Source organism: Cuculus canorus, chromosome 6 (genome assembly GCF_017976375.1).
Source record: "Cuculus canorus isolate bCucCan1 chromosome 6, bCucCan1.pri, whole genome shotgun sequence".
Classification (NCBI taxonomy): Eukaryota; Metazoa; Chordata; class Aves; order Cuculiformes; family Cuculidae; genus Cuculus; species Cuculus canorus.
The window spans coordinates 28,594,109-28,614,251 of NC_071406.1; the positions used below are offsets into that span (position 1 = coordinate 28,594,109).

The following is a 20,143-nucleotide window of genomic DNA, read 5'->3' on the forward strand; positions in this document are numbered from 1 at the left end:
GGGTATAGTAACTGAAGTTACAGACATTTTATTGTCTTATCTGCGGTCTGTGGTCGGCATTCCTTATAAAGAGATAATATTTCTATTTCTGTCCATTTCCTCTGGCCTGTCGTACTATGAACATGCTTGAAGGACAACCATCCTATTCACCACACTTGTTACAGACACTAACTGTTGTCTCCTCTGAGGCTTCATTTGTTAGAACTTTAGCCCACAAGCATCCAAGATTTTGTGCTTCAGAGTTGTCAGTGACTTGGAAGTGGATAATAATTCTTTTCAAGGAATGAAGTGGATATACTTAAGGAAGTATTCACACTGCGTGCCAATCCAGGAGCTCAGTAAATGTACTTTTAAGTTTTCTGCTTACCAGGAGAGGGCAGATTTCTCCTGCTGCTAGGGTCTGTGTTGTAAGAACTATCTTAAGCCCTTTCACCTATTATGTTGCTAAGTGGTTAGTTTTATGTATTTTTACAGAATTGTCCTTTCCTGTAACAGTAAAGATACAGCTTAACATATCTAACTAGGTTGTTGCACTTTTTACTGCCTTGCGTGACTGAATTTGTTTTATGAGCTGTGTTTAAACACATTATGTCATATGTTACTATTAATATTGGCATTTAAATGCTTTCATGAAAACCCAGAATGGTTTTGACTTCTGGGGAAGTTTGAGATTGGCTCAAAATAAAAAAACAAAGCTGTCTCTGCCCCCAAGTTCTTGTATCATGGAGTATTAGGGAGCAAAGAGTCCTGTAATACGGATACTCAGTGTACATCCTGAGTGCCTGCTAGCACTGTAGCTGAAAGTGGGGGTTTTTGAGAGTAGTTACATGAGAGTGGGTTTCTGCAAATCTATGTTTTAGGATCCTTGGGTATCAAAACCTGCTGTGGATGTGCTGTGTGGAACATAACAGTAAATAACTGCATATGCAAAAAGTTTCTTTTTGCAGTCAAATGAATGAGCATCATCATTTGGTGAACTTTTTTGTTATGTCTGTGGCATTTCGTTTATATAAAACTAGATTGTTTGTGCAAAAATAACTGGAATTCAAAGGGATGGAAGATTTATATCTGATAACACAGTGTGTGTGTCACTCTTCTGACTTTCAACTTGAGAAACAGGTTATTTAATTGTAAAAGCATATACGTCTTCCAGTTTTAGTTTTGCCTTCGCACCAGGCATAATTCTGGAAAAAAGGAATTTCTCTGTTTTGTAAATCTGATTTATGAATGCAGTTATCTAACTTGATGAGAATTGCTGCTCAGTTGCTGAGAGAAGAGTCAGACCCTCTTGTTTCAAGGCCTCTTATTGCCCTGTCTGTTCTATGCAATTTTGTGTTCCTTTCCTGAGAAATTTTGAAGATTTTTTTTTTTTTTCCTGCCTGCAAATCATATTGTGTAATGCAGTTTTGGTTTATAATCTTACAGTTAAGTCATGGATTCACGTTCAGATACCGTAACAGCATCTTTGGAAAATTTGACTTGATACAGACACACCTTGTGGGACAGGACGAGGAAAGACATGAAATTACAATTAGGAAGCAGAATTTGTAATACAGCTCATCTAAGCCTATAGAAAGGGAAGGAAAAAAAAAGGAAGTTAGAGCTTAAGATATTCAGCCTCTTTCCACATTCAAACACATACTTTTACCATGCACTCCCTCTTACTTTTTGACTTTTAGTGTAACTAATGCTACTTTGTCATAAAAGTCTGGTGCTATAGTAGAAGGAGTGCCTTTGCAAAGAGCTCTGCTCAAGACAAGTAGTAAATGCTTCATCTTCATGTCTCATATTTATAATCATGGAATGTGGCAAATTAATTCAACTCATCAGTTAATGTTAATGGGTAATGTGAATGGGTACAGCATCCTATCAGTTTGGGGGTTTATGTTAATATTTGTGTTTACCTGTAATTTTGTCTCAAACATTTGAACTCTGATTCTAAATAGGATCTCTCTTGTGGCTAAATGCTCCTTTTATAGATGTGAAAGGCTGTCTAGCAGACATGGCTACCTTTATCTTCCAGGGAGTCTTGAACATGAGATACAGGCTGTGATCTGGAAAGCTTTTAGAGTTGTCTCCCTTACGCTTTCTTAAAATATTAATCTTCCTTTCTTGCCATAAAAATAAAATATTAGTAATAAATATTTAAGTTTTCACTGTGTTCTACTTTTTCTTCTCCTTTTAGTTCAAAAAGCACCGTTCTTCAAATGCATATACAAACAATTTTGCAAAGTCTGTCGTAAACCTTGTTGATGCTGTAAGTATTGGTGTTTCTTGTGAAGACTGTATCACCGACTTTGTTAATTTAGTGCTATATTTAAGAAGTTAACATTAGCAGATAACCAGGATAAAAAAAGAGAAGCTCTAAAAATTATGTTTTGAAACTCATTTCCAGTTCCTCTGCAGAACAGTGGCTGGGATGAATGTGTAAAAAACCACCAAACTGTCCTTGGCATTTTTCCCAAAGCTTGCAAGTGCCAGAGTTTGCCCTTGGCAGGGAAGATTTCAAACTTGAAGAAGTTTGCAGTGTCTATCACTGCTTAAGAATGAGAATTAATCAAGTTTAGATTCCTGAAACAAATTTAAACACGAGTGGTTGAAGCTGTGAGTACAGTTTGCAATGGATACACCGATCTGTTGGGAGAAAAAGAGCGTGAATCATAGAATCATTAGGTTGGAAAGACTGTAGAGATCAGCAACTCTAACCATACCTGTGTACTACTAAGTCATGCCCCAAGCACCTCATCTATCTGCCTTTTACACACCTTCAGAGAAGGTGACTCCATCACCTCCCTGGGCAGCCTCTGCCAGTGCCCAGTAACCCTTTCTATGAAGAATTTTTTCCTAATGCCCAATCTAAACTTCTGCTGACGCAGCTTGACACCATTCCTTCTTGTCCTGTCACTTGGGAGAAGAGACCAACACCCACCTCTCTGCTACCTCCTTTCAGGTAGTTGTAGAGAGCAATAAGATCTTTCTTCAGCCTCCTCTTTAGCCTCCAGGCTAAAGAACCCCAGTTCCCTCAGCTGCTCCTCGTAAGACTTGTAAGAATAAAAATTCTCCTCTGTAAATCTGTATTTACAGCTTAAAAACAAACAGAATCCTGTATTAGTACATTATAAATGGGTGGCAGACACAGATACCATACTTGTTTCTGTGACTAAATTTAGAATAATTTCACATAAAGCGTATAAACAACAAGGTTTTTGGTAAAATTTGATTTTTTATTTTCCTCTTTTTGATGTACATACAGATTTCAGAGGTGTGTTTTTAGAGAAAAGAGGACAGATTCTCCAGTAGTGATGAATAGAACAAAATTTAAATGGATATTTTAAAGCTCTTTTGTAATTATCAGGGCCTGCTTGTCATTGCCTTGTCTATTGCTACAGTGACATTAAAATTAATAGAAAATCTAATATTCTTAATTTTCACATTACTTGAATAGCACTAAGTGATTATACTACAAATGAAAATAAAGCATTACGTGAATTAGATTTTGTATATATTGGAGAACTGAGAAGTTACTTAATCTTTACTTAAGAATTGGCTTTGGTTTTTTTTTGTCTTTAAGATCTTTCTTTTCTTCTTGTTTGAGTAGACTCAGTGTCCCTTCACACTTCCCTGCTGAGTTTTGTACAGGTTTTCTGCAAAACTCGGTGGTGAATTATTTGACACGAGAATTTTAAAGAAAAGGGTGCAGCTCAAAAAAAAAAGCAGTAATTTTCTTTTGTCCTGTAAACATAAATTTGAAGTTGATCAGAATATTTACTTTTAGGAAATCCAAGGCATTACCAGCTAATTGTTTCCCCATGTTTCCTTCCTGCTTTATCCCTCTTGTCCTTCCGCTTTACTCTTACTGGCTAACTATGCATGTTTGACCCAGTGTTCTACTCCTGTGCCTGTCCTGTCTCTGCCCTCAGATATACAAGGAACAGCTGAACACCAGGGTGGTTCTTGTTGCTGTGGAGACTTGGACAGACAGAGATCGTATTAATATTCACCCTGACCCTCTGCAGATGCTTCATGATTTCTCCAAATATCGACAGCACTACATCAAACAGCATGCTGATGCTGTGCACCTGCTCTCGTATGTACGGTTATACATGGTTTAGACTATTGTGTTTTTATGTACTTCTCTGTCTACTGTGTTTGTCTATCTGCTGCTTCATGCTTACTGTTTTGCTAGGTAGTCACTACATCAATTAACATCTGCCTTCCGTAGGAGGCTTAATCTATTTTTTAACATGTTGGTCTTTTTTTAATGGCTGTAGTATATGCCATGGTCGTGTTGATATATACATGTAATGACATTTTAATGACTTTGCAAACTGAAGACAGTGTCGCACATTTTAATCTCATGAGCCCTTAAGGACATTTAGTTTTCCTAATCAGTTGTGTAATGTATTGCGTTCCCAGTAAAGAGGAGGAGGAAGCATAGCTGACAGTATTGTGTGTGGCCACAAGAGCAATCTAGTTACTGTATTTATTCACACATGTAGCTGCAGTGAAGATTTGTTAATGGGAGTCGTTTCCTTTAGAGTTGTAATGAATTGCTTTCTGAGACACAATGGATTTTGAGGGGAAGCACCACTTGCAACATTAGGCATAACATCAACCTTGAGCAGCAGTGGCTTCTTACTTCACAGCATTGTAAGCAAAGAGGAGGAAGAGTGTGTTACCCTGTGTAGTGTAAAGACCTTGAGCCTTCTCCCAGCAGCATGACATACAATGAAGATAGAGTGACAAATATCGTCCATATGATTCTCCTATCATTCATCTTCTGCAAAGGAAGATAAAAATAAGGGATGAAGAATTTCCTCCAGCCTCTTGTCACAGCTGTACTGCCTTAATACAGGCATTGCAACAGAATGCTAATTTCGTAAGATATGAAAAGTACTGGTGTCGTGCACTCTTGATTACTTGATTGCTTTTATGCATATATGGGTGAGGAGTTTGCCGACTCTTCTCAGTGCTTTACAGTGAAAGATACCGAACACAAACAGAAATACCAGCAATTCTATTTATATGTAGGAAGGGGAAAAAAAACTTTCACTGTGAAAGTGGTCAGATGCTGGAACAGGTTGCCCAGGAAGTCTGTGAAGTGTCCATGCTTGGAGATACTTCAAAGGCAATAAACATGACCCTGAGCAGCCTGCTCCAGCTGAGCTTCCTTGGAGCAAGAAGTCATTTAGAGATGAAACTAGAACTTGAATTGGTTTGGATTAAGGGTATAATTAAGAAATTTCTCAATACTGATATGTTTCAAGACAGAGTTCCTTCTTGACAGAATATGAATTGGAATATGTTGTTACCATTTTAAAGGAAACGTTATCATTGTATTTTCATAGGAATCTGGTACTCTGGGTTTTTCTGCTTGATTTGTTTGTGAGTTGGGACTTACTGTGAATCTACAAGTCAAAAATACTGTTGTCAAAGCTTGTATCTAGTTGTCTTTTTTGATGTTAGTCTTCTGTGTGTAAACTTGTCATTGCTTTTGGTGTTAGATAAGAACTAATGCGTGTGTCATAGTATGTGTGGAAGTGTGATCTTTCAATAAGTTCTTGGTGCCCAATGTCAATGTTTTGTGTTTTCTTTATTGGTTTGTAAGGAATGTGACATTTCATTACAAACGGAGCAGCTTGAGTTACTTCGGAGGGGTTTGCTCTGTGACCAGAGGAGTAGGAGTGAACGAGGTAATATTTTTTATGTTTAAAAATATAAATAGAAATAAAATAGAAACTGTACATTATAAGCTCACAGTTTGTATATTTCAGTATTCAGGGCATCAAAGATAGCTTGCATATTAAAAAGTTAGGATTCTCGCAGTCAGCCTTCTTTTATTATCAATTAACTACTGCTTACTGTGCTTTTCTTTTTTGAAAGCATTCATCTTGTCTGCATTATTCTACTAGTAACATCTTAAGTTGGCTTTTGGTATATTTGACAGAAGTTTAGACCCAAAAATCTTGGACAGGAGTGTTTGAAATATAGCACTGAGCGTCATTTTGGGTCTTCTCCCTATATAAGGCTTGATTTTCTGAGGTGCTGATGACATGTAATTCTTACTGATATTTTTTGACATTAAAACTAGAAAAAAAAAAGGTCCCTATGTATTGATTCTACTTTTTAATAATTCTTTCCTTGGTGCAGTGTTAAATTGATAGGAAAATCTCCGATCTTAACATGGTTTAATCATACTATACAAAACACTATTACATAGATATCAAACAGACTTTTTACTGTAGGATAACCAGTGGACAGGGATTTCATCAAGTTAAGAGAGGAAAGTTTTTTTACCATTAAGTACTTCGTTGTGTTCATTTTCCTTATATGCACACAGAATTGTGATTGACTGTACACAATTACTGAAGTAGTAGGTATGTGGTAAGCCAGAATGAGCCAGTGTAGTTTCACTGCAATAACTTACATTTTCTTTTTTTTTTTTTTTAATTGCGTACCTCTTGAAATGCAGTATGGCCTCCCTTTGGCCATGGCACAGGAACTAGCACAAAGTCTTGCTCAGAACCTTGGAATACAATGGGAGCCAGCTGCCAGGAAACCGAGTATGTACATGAACATGGACTCTTTTTTTTGTCCTCCTTAGCTAAACGTATAAATTCTTCCTTTGTAATATTTGAAACAAATACCAAACTTGCTGTAACTGTAGAACAAGAATTGCTGCTTTTGGAAATACATGCACGAAAATTTGCATTTAACCCAAATAAGAGCCACCAGCTCAGCACTCATTTTACAATGACCTCAGTGATGTCCTGTGTCAGAAGGTTAGATTCATAACCAGCATTCAAAGATATAACGGTAAAAACACCAGTAATTTAAGTCAGAACTTCTTATCTATCATATTGAAATCTGTAATACCTATACTATCATTGACTTCTTAAAATACAAAAATACCTGATTTATGCTTGAAGAAACAGTAAGGAGCTGTAAGCTAGTCCAGGGTAACATTTGCTCAATATATCTTGTTGCTTCACAGCTATAAGATTACACTGACCTGACCTTAACACATATAGAATGTAGCTATAAAAGCTGCTGTGAATGCCCTTTCTGGAGCTGAAGAAAATTGTTCATTTTTTCTGCTCACATCTTGTGAGAAATTTGGCAACTTTCTCTCTTTTATTCTTCTATAGAAGTGTTAATGATAATGCTGAATTTATTTTGGAATCACTTCAGAAATCTGTGAATTAGGAAACAATGTAGAAAAGTTGAGGGAGTGTTGTTTTGTAGAGCAGCACTTATGAATTGTGTAAAATTGGAAATTGTTATGTATTTTCTGTATCATTATTTTTTGTTTATAGGTAAAACAGAGTTTATATTTGGAAATCAGAATATTTTTAAACTGCAAAATAGGTTTTTTTAAAATGGTAACTTAGTTTACTTATTTGGATACCCTTTGTAGAGAAAGATTAATGAATGACCTGCATAGGGCTGAAATAACCATATAAATAATCTGTGAATATTTTCTGTGGCAAAACAGTATGGATTTACTGTAGTATCTAGGATAATCTTTCTTCTTGAAAATATTACTGTTTTGGTAATAATTTTTATCAGTAGTTTATAACTTCTGTTTTACCAACCATAAGATGTTGCTCTTCTGTTTTTGTTTTATGAATTTGGTCACTGTTGACTTACATGCTATAGCTGTAAGTAAGCTGTAAATCCATTTTCGCTCAACTACTTTTTCTAATTAATGTTTAATTGGCTGATGTACATATTACTATTATTGTATGCCAAAAATTACTAATTACTAATTACAATTATTACTAATAATTGTATGCCAAAAGGAAAAAAATGTGGCCTGTCCAGTAACAGTTCTCCTTCAGGGTGTTCTATACACACTTCAGAGAGGAGTAAATGTAAACACCTTTAATCATCTGTGCCCTGTGCTGCACATACCCTTGTGCTGCCTGTTCTGAGAGCGTGTAGGGAAGAACACTGCCAGCTGTTCTTAGCTTTCTGTACTGCCTGAAACTTTGTGTTGAGTCCAAGAATGTGCACATATGGTCATTTGAAAATACCGCATTTTTATTAAGTATATTGGTATCTCTTCAAGTGGGCTCGTTTCTTTTTTAGGACTAGAATCTGTACAGCTAAGCAGCTATTTAATCTTTGTTTAATTAGTCGAGGTCCATTTTTATAGTGAGTACTTTATATTTATTATAAGCATGTTTATAACTGCTCTCCTTTTCTGTTGTATTTTGGTCTTGTCTGAGAAGAGTGTGACTGCACTGAATCCTGGGGTGGTTGCATCATGGAGGAAACAGGGTATGTCATAACTATGAGTAATTGAGGGCTCTGGAATGAGTTCATAGTTTACATTATGATGTAAATATTTATGTATTAGGTTTTGTCCATGTGTTTTAGTGCTAATGAATTAAAGAAACAGAAACAATTGGAACAACCCAAACATATAGATCAATGATTTCAATTTCCAGCAACTCATTCTCTTTGCTATTCACATTTTAGGAAGTTATTCATAAATCTTGTATTTTGAAATGCAGTGCAGTGTATTCGCTAGTGCTTTGCTATACTTAGAATGATTGAAAAGTAAATGTATATTTTTCATTAAAGAAAACCAGTTATACTTTTTACATGCAGCTGAAGGTGTTATAATGCAGTTTTCATAAATGTTATTTCTATTCTTCTCCTAAATTTTAATCCTTTTTTTTCCCCCTCAATTCCTTTAGAATTCTAGTTTTGAGTGAACAGATCTCTCTGCTTCTGTTCTGGTGAATGAAAGTAGAAACCTGAAGTTTTCAGCAAATCCTCTCAATCCTTAGCTAAATGGTCAGTGAAGTCTTTGGGGGAAAGCACTTCTGTATGGGAGGAAAACAGGTATCATTGCCCTGTACCTGCACACACTGTCATAGATTCTTTTTGTCATGCTGTAAGGAATTGATTAGAAAAGGATAGCTTCTGAAACATAGGGGTTTGAGTCTTATAAATCACTTCCTGTCAGAGTTCTTGCTGAATGTGAATGTTAGATTGCCAAAATCCTTGAGAAAATTAGTTGTAAATAGGACAGGAAGTTTCTTTATATGGTATTTGGAAATCTGTTCTTCAATGGAAGTACTGTGTAGCTTTCCTGTAGACTTGTAATTGCCAGCTTCTGTATGCATGCAATAGAAAATTATTCACTAATTTTGCTTCTGGAATCTGAAGTAAGGCATTGATCAGAATAGATACAACCTTCCTTCTGAACACATCGAAGTATCAGTCTCGGATAGAAATAGCAGTAGAAGAGATTGTGGAAAAAATCACTTCAGTAGAAAACAGTAAAAAAAAACCCTCGAAGAGCAGATGATAGTCACCCAGAAGCTGCAAAAGGACTAGTGAAATGAGTGAATAATTAGCTGCAATGTAAAGCCTTTTCACTTAACTCCATAAGTGCCAGAAGGCATTTTTTATGTATAAAATAATTCATTGAGGAAATGTCAGCTCAGTAGCAGTGAGCTGCTAGGAAAGGAATGGAGGACCTCCTTTAAGGCATGGTTATCCCCATCTTTAATAGTGTAAACAGTTCTCATTCCCAAATGTCAAAACATGGCTAATATCAGACAGTTTCTGTTGAAGAAATAACTAATGAAGTATGTTTTCATCAGGTTAAGAAAAAGATGGAGATAAGGAAATACCAGGAAAGTCTATATGAGCAACACAGCAAATGATTACCGTTTCTTCCAGTGTAAGAACAAGGGAGACATGAAATGAGACTAGCAAATAGATGACAGAAAAAAACAGGATTAAGTTGTTCTTCTACCAGTCTGTAATTGAGCTGTGAAACTTCTTGCTATGGCATGTTGTAGATGCTAAAACATTTTGGACAAATTTGTGTGAGAAAATACGATGAAGATTATGAAATAAGACAAATTAAGTCTTCCTGAGAAGGTCCTTGAGCTGAAAATTTTTGGAAGCCAAAAAATGTTCTGTAATTAGTAGTACAGTGTTTTGTTCTCTGCTCGTCCTGAGCGTATTCTTAGGGCCAAAATCAGAGATGTGATTTGGGTAGAATGGATTTTCAGTCTAACCCCTATGCAGCTGTTCTTTTGGCTACAATGACTTTTTCTCTAAAAATTAACCTTACTAACAGGATCAGATTAAGTGAATGGTTTTAAATGCTGGCATGAAATTAGAGTTCTGGAATGTAATATGTCTTTTAAACTGGAGCTGGAGGGAAAACAAACCTGAGAGAATACTGGATTATGCATGCAATCGATAGGATGCATAGCAGCCATTATGTAGTTTCCCATTTTTAAGAAAATTAGAAGACTACAGTTTCCTTTAGCATAGATCCATCTAATAGAAATGTAAAAATGCAGAATGTTTACAAACTATTTCTTTTGTTCTAATTTTATAGTTTGATAAGTCTGAGCTGACATGCTGTTGCACACAGTGGTTGTAAGAAACTGGGATTTACAGTATTAAAAAAATTTTGTCATCCCTCTATCCCCTTCCAGGAACTGTTGGTGTTTCAAGACATTTGCTTAGCTAATTCTTTGCCATTTTAGGGTATACCATTCCAGGAAATTCTCCAAATGCAGCATTGCAGAATACAGAGAATTTTTACTCCGTGGGGGAGGTGCCTGCCTTTTCAACAGGCCAACAAAGGTAATAAATGTTTTGGTAGTCAGCACCTCTGCTAAACATTGTAATGAAAATGTAATAATTTCATAAACACCCATCTGTTCTCAAATTTATTCAAATGTCTGTGTGGGTATTTTGTTGAGGTTGTTTGTAATTAGCTGACTGTTCGTTCCTGTAAGTTTAAAAACAGTCTTATAAGGATTGCAACTTGTCTTCCCTCAGTTATTCATGCCAAGTAATGACAAATATTGCAGTCAATTTTTCACAGCTAGATACATCCCCATTCAGCATAAGTGCATTGCTTATTAAGCTGGAAGTACTGCAAAAAAAATCCAGAAGTGAGGTCATAGTGCATGCCCCATATACACTCTTTTCTTAGACTTTTTGCCTGAGATTGTTAAAAAGAATGCCAGTCACCACACAAGGAATTAGAAATCAATAGCTTACTTCATATCAACAGTAGCAGCTTGTGGTTGTTCTTAAAGTTAGTTTAATTTCATTTCATTTCAAATGTACATCTAGCAAACTCTGTAATTTAAAATTGTTTCCTTGTACCATCCACTGCTTTTTTTAATCTAAAAACTTCTCAAGGTCATAAGTTTTTTTAGGGCAATATTAGCATGACATTCTTCTAAAGCGGAGTAGTATAAAAATATTCCATGTGGCTCTTTTTGCAATGAAAGGTCAATCCAAAGTATTAATATTCTATTTAATCACAGTGTCAAACTTGCTGTCTTTGTAGAATTTAATACCACATGAGATTCGTAGGCCATTCTGTTTCCTGTGCTGGGTCATTTGGCGGGCCACCACCTTGCACAATTAACCAGAAATATTTTGCTTATTAAGAGTGTTTTTTAACCTCTTCCCAGGTTAGCAATCTTTGCTTATAAAATAAGAATGTAAGAATTCTGATAGAAAGGAGTAAGTAGATAGAAAGAAAAACATAGCTTCGTTTTTTAATGATAGCTGTTTAGCAAGGTAATGTGAAATTGGAATTAAGTTCAGATGTTATCCCCTTGACAGTTGTTTTCTGTTTAATTTTCTGAGCTCAGTATACTGGAGGGCTAGCTGTCAAGTGATTTAGCTGCACGTCTTTCACGTCTTACCAATTCAGACTAGCAGTACTTGGAAAATGTGCTGGTTTCCCCATCGCAGTAGCACGGCATATATGTTCTCTGAGACTGTGTTTCTGAAGCATTGCAGAGGTGGGCTGAGTGTGGCAGAAAAGTCATTTCATAGCAGTTTTATTCCTACTTTGGGGGGTGGCTTTTTTTCTTTCAGCTCTTTGAAACTACTGAGTGTGGAAATGGATATGTAGAAGCAGGAGAAGAATGTGATTGCGGTTTCCGAATGGCAAGTAGAGTTACATATTACTCCACAAGTCTTTCTTCTTACAAAATATATTAAGATAAATTATGTGATTAGTAAGGGAAGAGTAAAGGTTTGGGAAGGAATTTGTTTTGTCTATTGTTAGGGAACAACTTAAATGACTGTGTTAAAACATTTTTTCAAGTGAGAATGAGTGCAAATGCAGGAGTGCCCTCAGAACAGTCTTCCCGTCATACTAAGGACAAGGCATAGCTGCTTCCCAGCAATTTATGAATTGCACTGTAGAAATTGCTTACTCCTTCACTTTTCCTGGATAGCGTGCCTGGAGTGGCAGACTCCTTATCTGTGCTTTGAAGATAGGTGCCTGTGTTCGGACAGCCTAATTAGACTGTAGTTGTCTTCTCTATTGTAGAAGTATTCCAAGAATGTTTTTGCAAAAATCTACCCCGTAGCCTTGAGTCCAATTTCTAGTATTTAAATATAATTACACCTGTGATTAGTTGTCTAAATCTTTTTTTCTGCTTTGAATACAGTTTAACTAAGCAGCATGCATTGGCACAGGGAACCACACCTGTGAAGAGGCTGCAGAATGTGTGAATCTCCTTTATGTCACTGTTTTCCCTTTACTTTAGTTATTTAAGCATAGCAAAGGATTATTCCAGCTGATAATTTCAAATCATCAGTGCTGAACTGAATATTTTGTCTGTTCAATAGTTTGTTGGAACGATTATGAAGAAAAAAGTTCTTTAAAGTGGAAAACTAACAATGTCACTTAATATTTTCTTCAGGAATGCTATCCAGACTGTTGTAAGAAGTGCTCTCTTTCTAATGGAGCTCATTGTAGTGATGGACCCTGCTGTAATACATCATGCCTTGTGAGTGTTGCCTGGGTATATCTGTTGCTCTTTCCAGTTGTTCATGGAAGTCACGTGCAGCCTGTTGTAGTTTGATGTGTTTTATGTAGAATGAAAAGGAACAGTTTACGTAGATTAAGACTGTTATTCTGGACTATAATGTAGTTACTGCTCCAGATTTAAAGGGAATAGATCACATTGGATATGTGTTCATGTAAAAATGCCTTTTATTTGTGTTTGTTTATCAGAGATGAAAAAAGCCCAAAGTCTTCTAAGTATTACTTATGTACTTCATTTTGGGCTTAATGAATATTAAGAAACTGAAATCTTTTTCAACACATTTTTGAAATAAGTATTGAGATTATGGTGTTTCGTTGTTAGCCAAATAAAAAAACCCAAATATGTGTGAGTATACTGGTTACGGAGTATTAAAATGAGGAGTAATTCCAAACACGAACATTTAATTTTGCCTATACATAATCTTAGTCCTGAACTATATTCTTAATTTTCTAGTTTTTCCCACGAGGGTATGACTGTCGATATGCAGTGAATGAGTGTGATATTGCAGAGATCTGCACTGGAGATTCTGGCCAGGTATGTGACTGGAAGTGCTCTCTGCTAACACTGTTGATGTTTGTTTGCACTCATTTTAAGAGGGAAATCCAGATTAATAAACTCAGCTCATATACCCACAAATAACTATGGGGGTTATTTTTCAATCTTAACACAATTTTTTAAACGTAAGAATAGATTACCATAAGCCTAAAAAAACTAAGTTCACTGAAAATATGACCTCCGTAGTTTTCATAGTTTTTAAAAGTTTGTGGGGTTTTGTCTATAGTATTTGTGTCAGACACCCCCCTTTACTCTTTGCCTGATCTATAGCACAAGCACTGAGAACATGCTGTAAATGTGAGTGGATTCAAAGTTAATAATGGATTTTATGAAATAAAATAGTTTAAAATATAACTGTAGAAAATTACAACTAATTGAGTATAGAATCACATAATCATTTAAGGTTGGCACTCCCCTCAGGTGCTCCTCGTAAGACTTAGTATTAAGTGTTATGGTTTTTAAGAGTGTGCACAGGTAGGATAGTTTTAAAAGTTGTGGGTATGCTGTGTTTCTCTTGAAAACATTTCACTAATACTCAAAAGTATGGGAATAAACAGCAACCAAAAGGTGATTTTTAACTTGAGTTCTTTTGAATAGTCAACGGTCTGTACATTTTCCATTTTCACAGCAACTTTGACACTGTAGGTGATATATGCTCCTTTTTAATATGGAGTCTTTAGCTTCAAGGTTATAGAAGAACTTCATAACTCTGCTGTAGACGTCTGCTGCATCAAGCTTTGAATAATTAAGATTCAGGATATATTGCATGTCTCTCTGGGCATTGGCTGTAAATATAGATGCCAGTAAGTTAACAGTAACCTCTTATATTATCATCTGAGACATCCACACTTATGGATAAGTAGCTATTGCTGAGATTTTATTGTAAATCTCTTATTCTGTAGATGGAGCTTTCTTAATGGGAGGGAGAAGGGCTTTCTTAAGCTAGAAAGGCTGCCCTCGAGTATTGGCTATTATGGTATATTGCAGCATCATACCATTTCCAAATCTTGATAGGTCTCTTTCTGATAAGGGAAAGCTTTGGGAATGATCTGCTCCTAACTTTAAAAATCTGAAGTTTCTGGACCTAATGATTTGTTCATAGCAAAATAGTTTCCAATGCCAAGAAAACATGACAACACGATAAAAAAACCTCACAGCTCTGTAAGCAGAGGTAGGCTACAGCTAGGTACTCACTTACTTTGTTAGTGGAACTGAAATGACTGCAGTGGCTGTGTTGCTATCATGGCCCCAGCATTAGCTACCAAATATGCTGTTACTGAACATGTGTTTTGCTTTTTATTTTCCCTCATCTCCTTAATTTCTGCTTGAAATACACAGAGAGTTAGGATGAAACCTTGTGTTCCATGACTCAAGATGTTAATTTTTTTCATTTGTATTTGTAGCTATAAAGATTCCTGCAGCCTTTATATGCTGTGCAATTGTCTTTTAAACTGGGAAAATTCCATATGTGATCCTTTGATCATGTGATGAAGAACAGTTCTTAATTTTTTTTCAGTGTCCACCAAACCTTCATAAACAAGATGGGTATGCCTGTGATTCTAATCAGGTATGCAATAATTTAAAATCCCTGCACATCACCATATAGAAATTAACTAAATACAAGTTTTCATATATTTTCTTTAATTCTGTTTTCTATATTTCTTCATAGATTTTCCTTTGAACTTCAATGTTGCTTGTGCTTTATGCACTCTATGAATAGTAAATATTTCTAGCTTGAGTAAAATCTGCTTGGTATCTTTACATTTTATATGTAGATCTTTTATTATACTCCATGGTAATAAGTTCTTTACAGCTATGTGTGTGAGTCCTATAAAGCAGCTGCTGAAATGTCAGTATACATTAGATACTAAATGAGCTTTAGAATGTGGGCCAAAATGTGTACTTCATCTGCCCAAATTCATGAAATGAAAAATATGATGCATTCCTCTGTGTGTGTGAAGGAAACAAAATGAGACATTTGTTGGGAGAAAGTAAACGAAATAATGTTCAATACGCACTTGCTAACATGTTGTGTTTTGTTTAGGGTCGTTGCTATAACGGTGAATGCAAGACAAGAGATAATCAGTGCAAATATATCTGGGGATCTAGTAGGTTGTCTTTAACTACCTTAACTGTGTTTTATTTCTGGTTCATTCCTGACTTTGTTTTGGATTTTTAATATTTTTATTTATTTGTTCTTGCCACTCTTTAAGTTAAAGTTTTCTGCTTAGTGGAGTAGGCTGCAGTGAGAAACTGTGGCTTGATTGGCAAGTAAAACTTCTAGTTGTATGACTTTTCGGGAGTGATGATAGTGAGATTATTCTGATGTGATGTGATTTCAGACATAGGTGGGGCAGCAAATGCTGGGTTGTGGTGAAATTAGGTGAGAAGACATGTTAGCAAACTTTGAGTTAGTGTTACTGGGGTGGGGAAAAAGGTTTGAGGATTTTTTTTGTATAGTTCAAAAGAGACAGAATCGTAGAGTTATGTAGGTTGGAAAAGACCTTTAAGGTCATCGAGTCCAACCCTTAACCTAACGTTCCTGAGTTCACCACCTAACCATGTATGTCCCTAAGCACCACTTCTACATGTCTTTCAAATGCTTCCAGGGATGGTGACTCAAACACTTTCCTGGTCAGCCTGTCCCAGTGCTTGACAACCCTTCCAGTGAAGTAATTTTTCCTAATATTTAATCTAAACCTCCCGTGGTGCAACTTGAGGCCCTTTCCTCATGTCCTATCACTTGTTACTTAGGAGAAGAGCTCTATGTTGCCACCTTACGTTTATTGATAATATTAAAGGCAATAGATGGTTTTGTAAATTAATTTCTTTATATCTTGCACGCTTTTATTTTAAAATATTTGGCTTTTCTTCTGTGCAAATGATTTAACTGAAACTACTCTGTCTTACTTACCGTTAATATTTCATCTTTCTCTAAATGCTTGTTGTGCCTTTTTTCTTTTTCTTTCATGGGCTTCTGTTAAACATTGTTTTCTCTTTGAAAAAAACCCCAAAGTAAACATTGAGTTGGTGTCAGAACATATGGCATATAAATACCATATGTACAACCGGGTCAAGGGAGGTGATTTCCCCCACACACACTCTGCTATGATGAGACCTCACCTGGAGTACTACATTCAGTTCTGGAGTCCTCAGCACAGAAAGGACATGGATCTGTTAGAGCGAGCGTAGAGAAGGGCCGTTAAGATGCTCAGAGGGCTGGAGCACCTCCCATATGAGGACAGGCTGAGAGAGTTGGGCTTGTTCAGCCTGGAGAAGAGAAGGCTCCAGGGAGACCTTATGGCAAACTTCCAGTACTTAAAGGGGCTACGGGAAAGCTGGAGAGGGGCTCTTTATCAGGGAGTGCAGTGATAGGATGAGGGGTAATGGTTTTAAGCTGTAAGAGGGGAGATTTAGATTAGATAGTGGGAAGAATTTTTTTTCCTATGAGAGTGGTGAGGCACTGGCACAAGTTGCCCAGGGAAGGTGTGGCTGCCCCCATCCCTGAAGGTCTTCAAGGCCAGGTTGGATGGGGCTTTGAGCAGCCTGATCCAGTTGAAGGTGTCCCTGCCCATGGCAGGGGGTTGGAACTGTGTGATCTTTGAGGTCCCTTCCAACCCAACCCAGTCCAATCTATGATGCACTGTCTTTGACCTCCTGAAATACAGATCAGGAATAATTACAGTGAAAGCAACTAAATTAAATCTATGTGCAAGTGTTATGAAGTGAACAAAATTAGACCACAGATAAAGTCAAATACAGAAGGCAATAGAGACACTGTAGAGATTGCTTTTCTTAACAGTTCAAAGCAAATTTTTAACATTGAGGATTCTTTTAGAAAAGTCATGTGTAGGTACTGCAGTTCAGTCTGTGAGGTTCCAACTGGGGTCTATGGAAAATACCAGTTGTGTTCATATGCCTGTGGTTAGATTTATGTTTTGTATTAAAAAAATGCAGAGAACTGCTATGATAAATCATGCAGGTTTTCAAAGGTCTCATGTTGCCAGTGGAAAGTATGTTCCTTTTTCCTTTCTTCATCAATAGAGTCTTCAGGATCTGACAAATTTTGTTACGAAAAACTTAATACAGAAGGCACGAAAAAAGGAAACTGTGGAAAAGATGGAGACCGCTGGATTCAGTGTAGCAAACAGTAAGTTCATCTTGGTGCAGATTATTTGTATTTTAAATAGATTAGTACTGGTTTAATATTCTCTACTTTCTCATGAATGTTTCAGCAGTTTATTTTGCATTATTTTGAATGTTCTTTCCCACATAAGGTTTGCATCTTGAAAAAATACCATTCTGACAAATCCATGGGTGGCTCAGCAATACATTTGTAAAGAATTCCAGATTTTCAGAAGAATGTACTGTGACTTTAATTCTTTCAGAGGAGCACGGGGACCAGGCAGCAAAAAGTCGCAGGTTCATGATTTACAAACATGACAGGACAATCAGACATTTGGATGCTATAGAGAGAAAATAGCTGATTTCTTTGTATGTGATCATTACTAGATGGATATTTGATTAAATTTACTTTTCAAGTTAACGATCATTAGTAGATAGACTTGAATTTCCTGTGATTGTCTTACAGTTTTGAAATTTTTAAGTATGCATGTAAAAATTTCAGTCTCAGAATGGTCTTTTCCTTCTTTGACTATTTGATATTTGTTAAATGGCTTTTTTTTTTATTGCATGATTCACTTTTCAGATGGGATCATAGGGAAAGGAGTTGTTTAAGGGATGTTTTTATACTTTGATGAGAAAAGTGTTGTTGTGATATGTATGTTAAAAACCTTTGTATAAAAGCTTTTCTTGGTTCTTGATGATGTAGAAAAATGGTCTAGCTAAAGGGCCATTCAATATTTTTGCAATTGTAATAAATACAAATTCCAGCATTAATGCAACTGCTTCTGTGACTTAGGACAATTGGAGTAGGGGATGAAAGTTTTAAGGGCATATCCTTCTATTGAAGATTGCACATATAAAATAACATCAAATAAAGCAAGTTCTTCACCAAAATTCAGGAATGCACACTGCTTGCTAATTGTTATTATGGTTCTATTGTTCTGCAAGGGAAATAAAATTCAATTCAGAATTCAAACTTCACATTAACGTATGGCATCCAAGCTGTTAGAAAGAGTGAAATGTCATTTAGCCTCATACGGTGAAGCTTTGTACAATTTGACTCAAGCTCTTAATTGTACTGTACTGTATTTAGAGCACATGAATTTTTTGTTCATGTGAACATTCCCTGGTTCATTAGAATGAATGATTACTTTTTCTGTCTCTTGTTGTTAATGTGATCAGCAGCATTGCCAGTCTTTTATTTGTAAGTTTATTTCATACTATTTCAGTAACTTTTTGATATGTTTTCATTTTCCAGTGATGTTTTCTGTGGCTTTTTGCTCTGTACTAATCTTACTAAAGTTCCACGAGTTGGTCAAGTTCAAGGAGAAATTACACCAAATTCTTTTTATCATCAAGGACGAATAGTGGACTGCAGGTAAAAGATAATGCAGTATTCCAACGTGGTTTTGCTCAGTCAGAACTTACTGAATTAATATAAACATAAAAGTAAAATTCTATGATTTTTAGGTAATTAATATATTAGAGCAAAATTATTACTCTGAGTGGTATTTCTTTCAATTAAAAATATTAAGCAGCATAATATTCCACATTAAAGAGGTGAAATGTGGATTATCCTCCTTTTTTTGTAGGCAGTCAAGTCTGTAATTGCCAAAGACCCATATATTAAACATAATGTTTTTAAGTTTTATATCCTCAGAGAAATATCTGTAGGGGAGTGAAGGCTGAGAGAGTGGAAAGTGAAGGATTGTGGCAGGGTGTAGCTACGGTTCACTTTAAGGGCAGGCAAATGGATTTTAGTCCACTGTGCACAATACTGGATTTGTATCTTAAAGACATGGGCAACATTGCTGTCATGCTAAGAATACTCTTACATGTTTAGGTCCTGAGTGAGCAATGATGCTTAACTCTTCTCTTATACCGCTAGTATTTCTATTTAGATGTCATCACATAGGAGGTTAGTTTTTTAGCATTCTTTTAGTAATAGTAGTTCACAGCATTTGGAGGGAAAAAAAAAAAAAAAAAGGAAAAAAAAATGGAAGGGAAAAAAAAAGGAAAAGAAATAAAAAAGCACAGCTAATCAAAGACTACTAAAAAATACCCCAAAGCCTAGGGAGCTCTTTTGGAGTGTTTAAATCATTATCTAGACTTCTTTCTTTAGTCTGACAAATGGAACACTTTGTCAGTGCTGTGAACAGACGGAAAAACTTTATAATTTTGTTCAATCTGTCCGTGTGCTTGAATGAGGGAAAGGTTTTTAGTATCTACGCTGACATGTTTAACATTTTCAAAGGACTCCAGTCATAATACTGATAGTCTCTTAAAACTTATTTCTCCTAGTGGTGCTCATGTTCTTTTAGATGATGATACAGATCTGGGTTATGTGGAAGATGGAGCTCCATGTGGACCTCAAATGATGTGTCTGGACAAAAAGTGCCTGCCAATTCAATCCTTGAACATAAGCAGCTGTCCCATTGGTTCTAATGGGAAAGTCTGTTCTGGTCATGGGGTGAGTTAGCAGCTAAGCTGCTCCATTTCTCTCTGCTCTACGTGATCTTAGTGTACCCTGTGGAGTACACTGAAAGCGTTCCTAAGACCAATCGATCTGAAAACATGAATGTTGGATTCAGGGGAAAACTGCCATTCTGTGAAACATAGAT

At 36.1% G+C, this 20,143-nt stretch overlaps 2 protein-coding genes across 18 annotated transcripts in view; one reads left to right on the forward strand and one right to left on the reverse strand.

Moving 5' to 3' along the window:
* ADAM23 (ADAM metallopeptidase domain 23) overlaps nucleotides 1–20,143 on the forward strand; it is a 74,884-nt gene that overhangs the window by 35,190 nt on the left and 19,551 nt on the right. For all 17 annotated transcript variants that reach the window (XR_008450307.1, XR_008450308.1, XM_054069371.1 and 14 more), the window contains exons 10-23: nucleotides 2,186–2,257; nucleotides 3,921–4,087; nucleotides 5,609–5,693; nucleotides 6,473–6,563; nucleotides 8,235–8,283; nucleotides 10,524–10,623; nucleotides 11,881–11,952; nucleotides 12,717–12,803; nucleotides 13,296–13,376; nucleotides 14,914–14,964; nucleotides 15,442–15,505; nucleotides 17,442–17,547; nucleotides 18,781–18,900; nucleotides 19,824–19,992. Coding sequence is in view for 15 of the 17 variants with exons in the window: in XM_054069371.1 (XP_053925346.1) it covers nucleotides 2,186–2,257; nucleotides 3,921–4,087; nucleotides 5,609–5,693; nucleotides 6,473–6,563; nucleotides 8,235–8,283; nucleotides 10,524–10,623; nucleotides 11,881–11,952; nucleotides 12,717–12,803; nucleotides 13,296–13,376; nucleotides 14,914–14,964; nucleotides 15,442–15,505; nucleotides 17,442–17,547; nucleotides 18,781–18,900; nucleotides 19,824–19,992 (1,314 nt within the window). In the remaining 2 variants the exon portion in view is untranslated. The remainder of the gene's footprint in view (nucleotides 1–2,185; nucleotides 2,258–3,920; nucleotides 4,088–5,608; nucleotides 5,694–6,472; nucleotides 6,564–8,234; nucleotides 8,284–10,523; nucleotides 10,624–11,880; nucleotides 11,953–12,716; nucleotides 12,804–13,295; nucleotides 13,377–14,913; nucleotides 14,965–15,441; nucleotides 15,506–17,441; nucleotides 17,548–18,780; nucleotides 18,901–19,823; nucleotides 19,993–20,143) is intronic.
* Nucleotides 1–20,143, reverse strand: part of DYTN (dystrotelin) — an 86,246-nt gene that overhangs the window by 104 nt on the left and 65,999 nt on the right. The gene's annotated exons all lie outside the window — the stretch shown is intronic.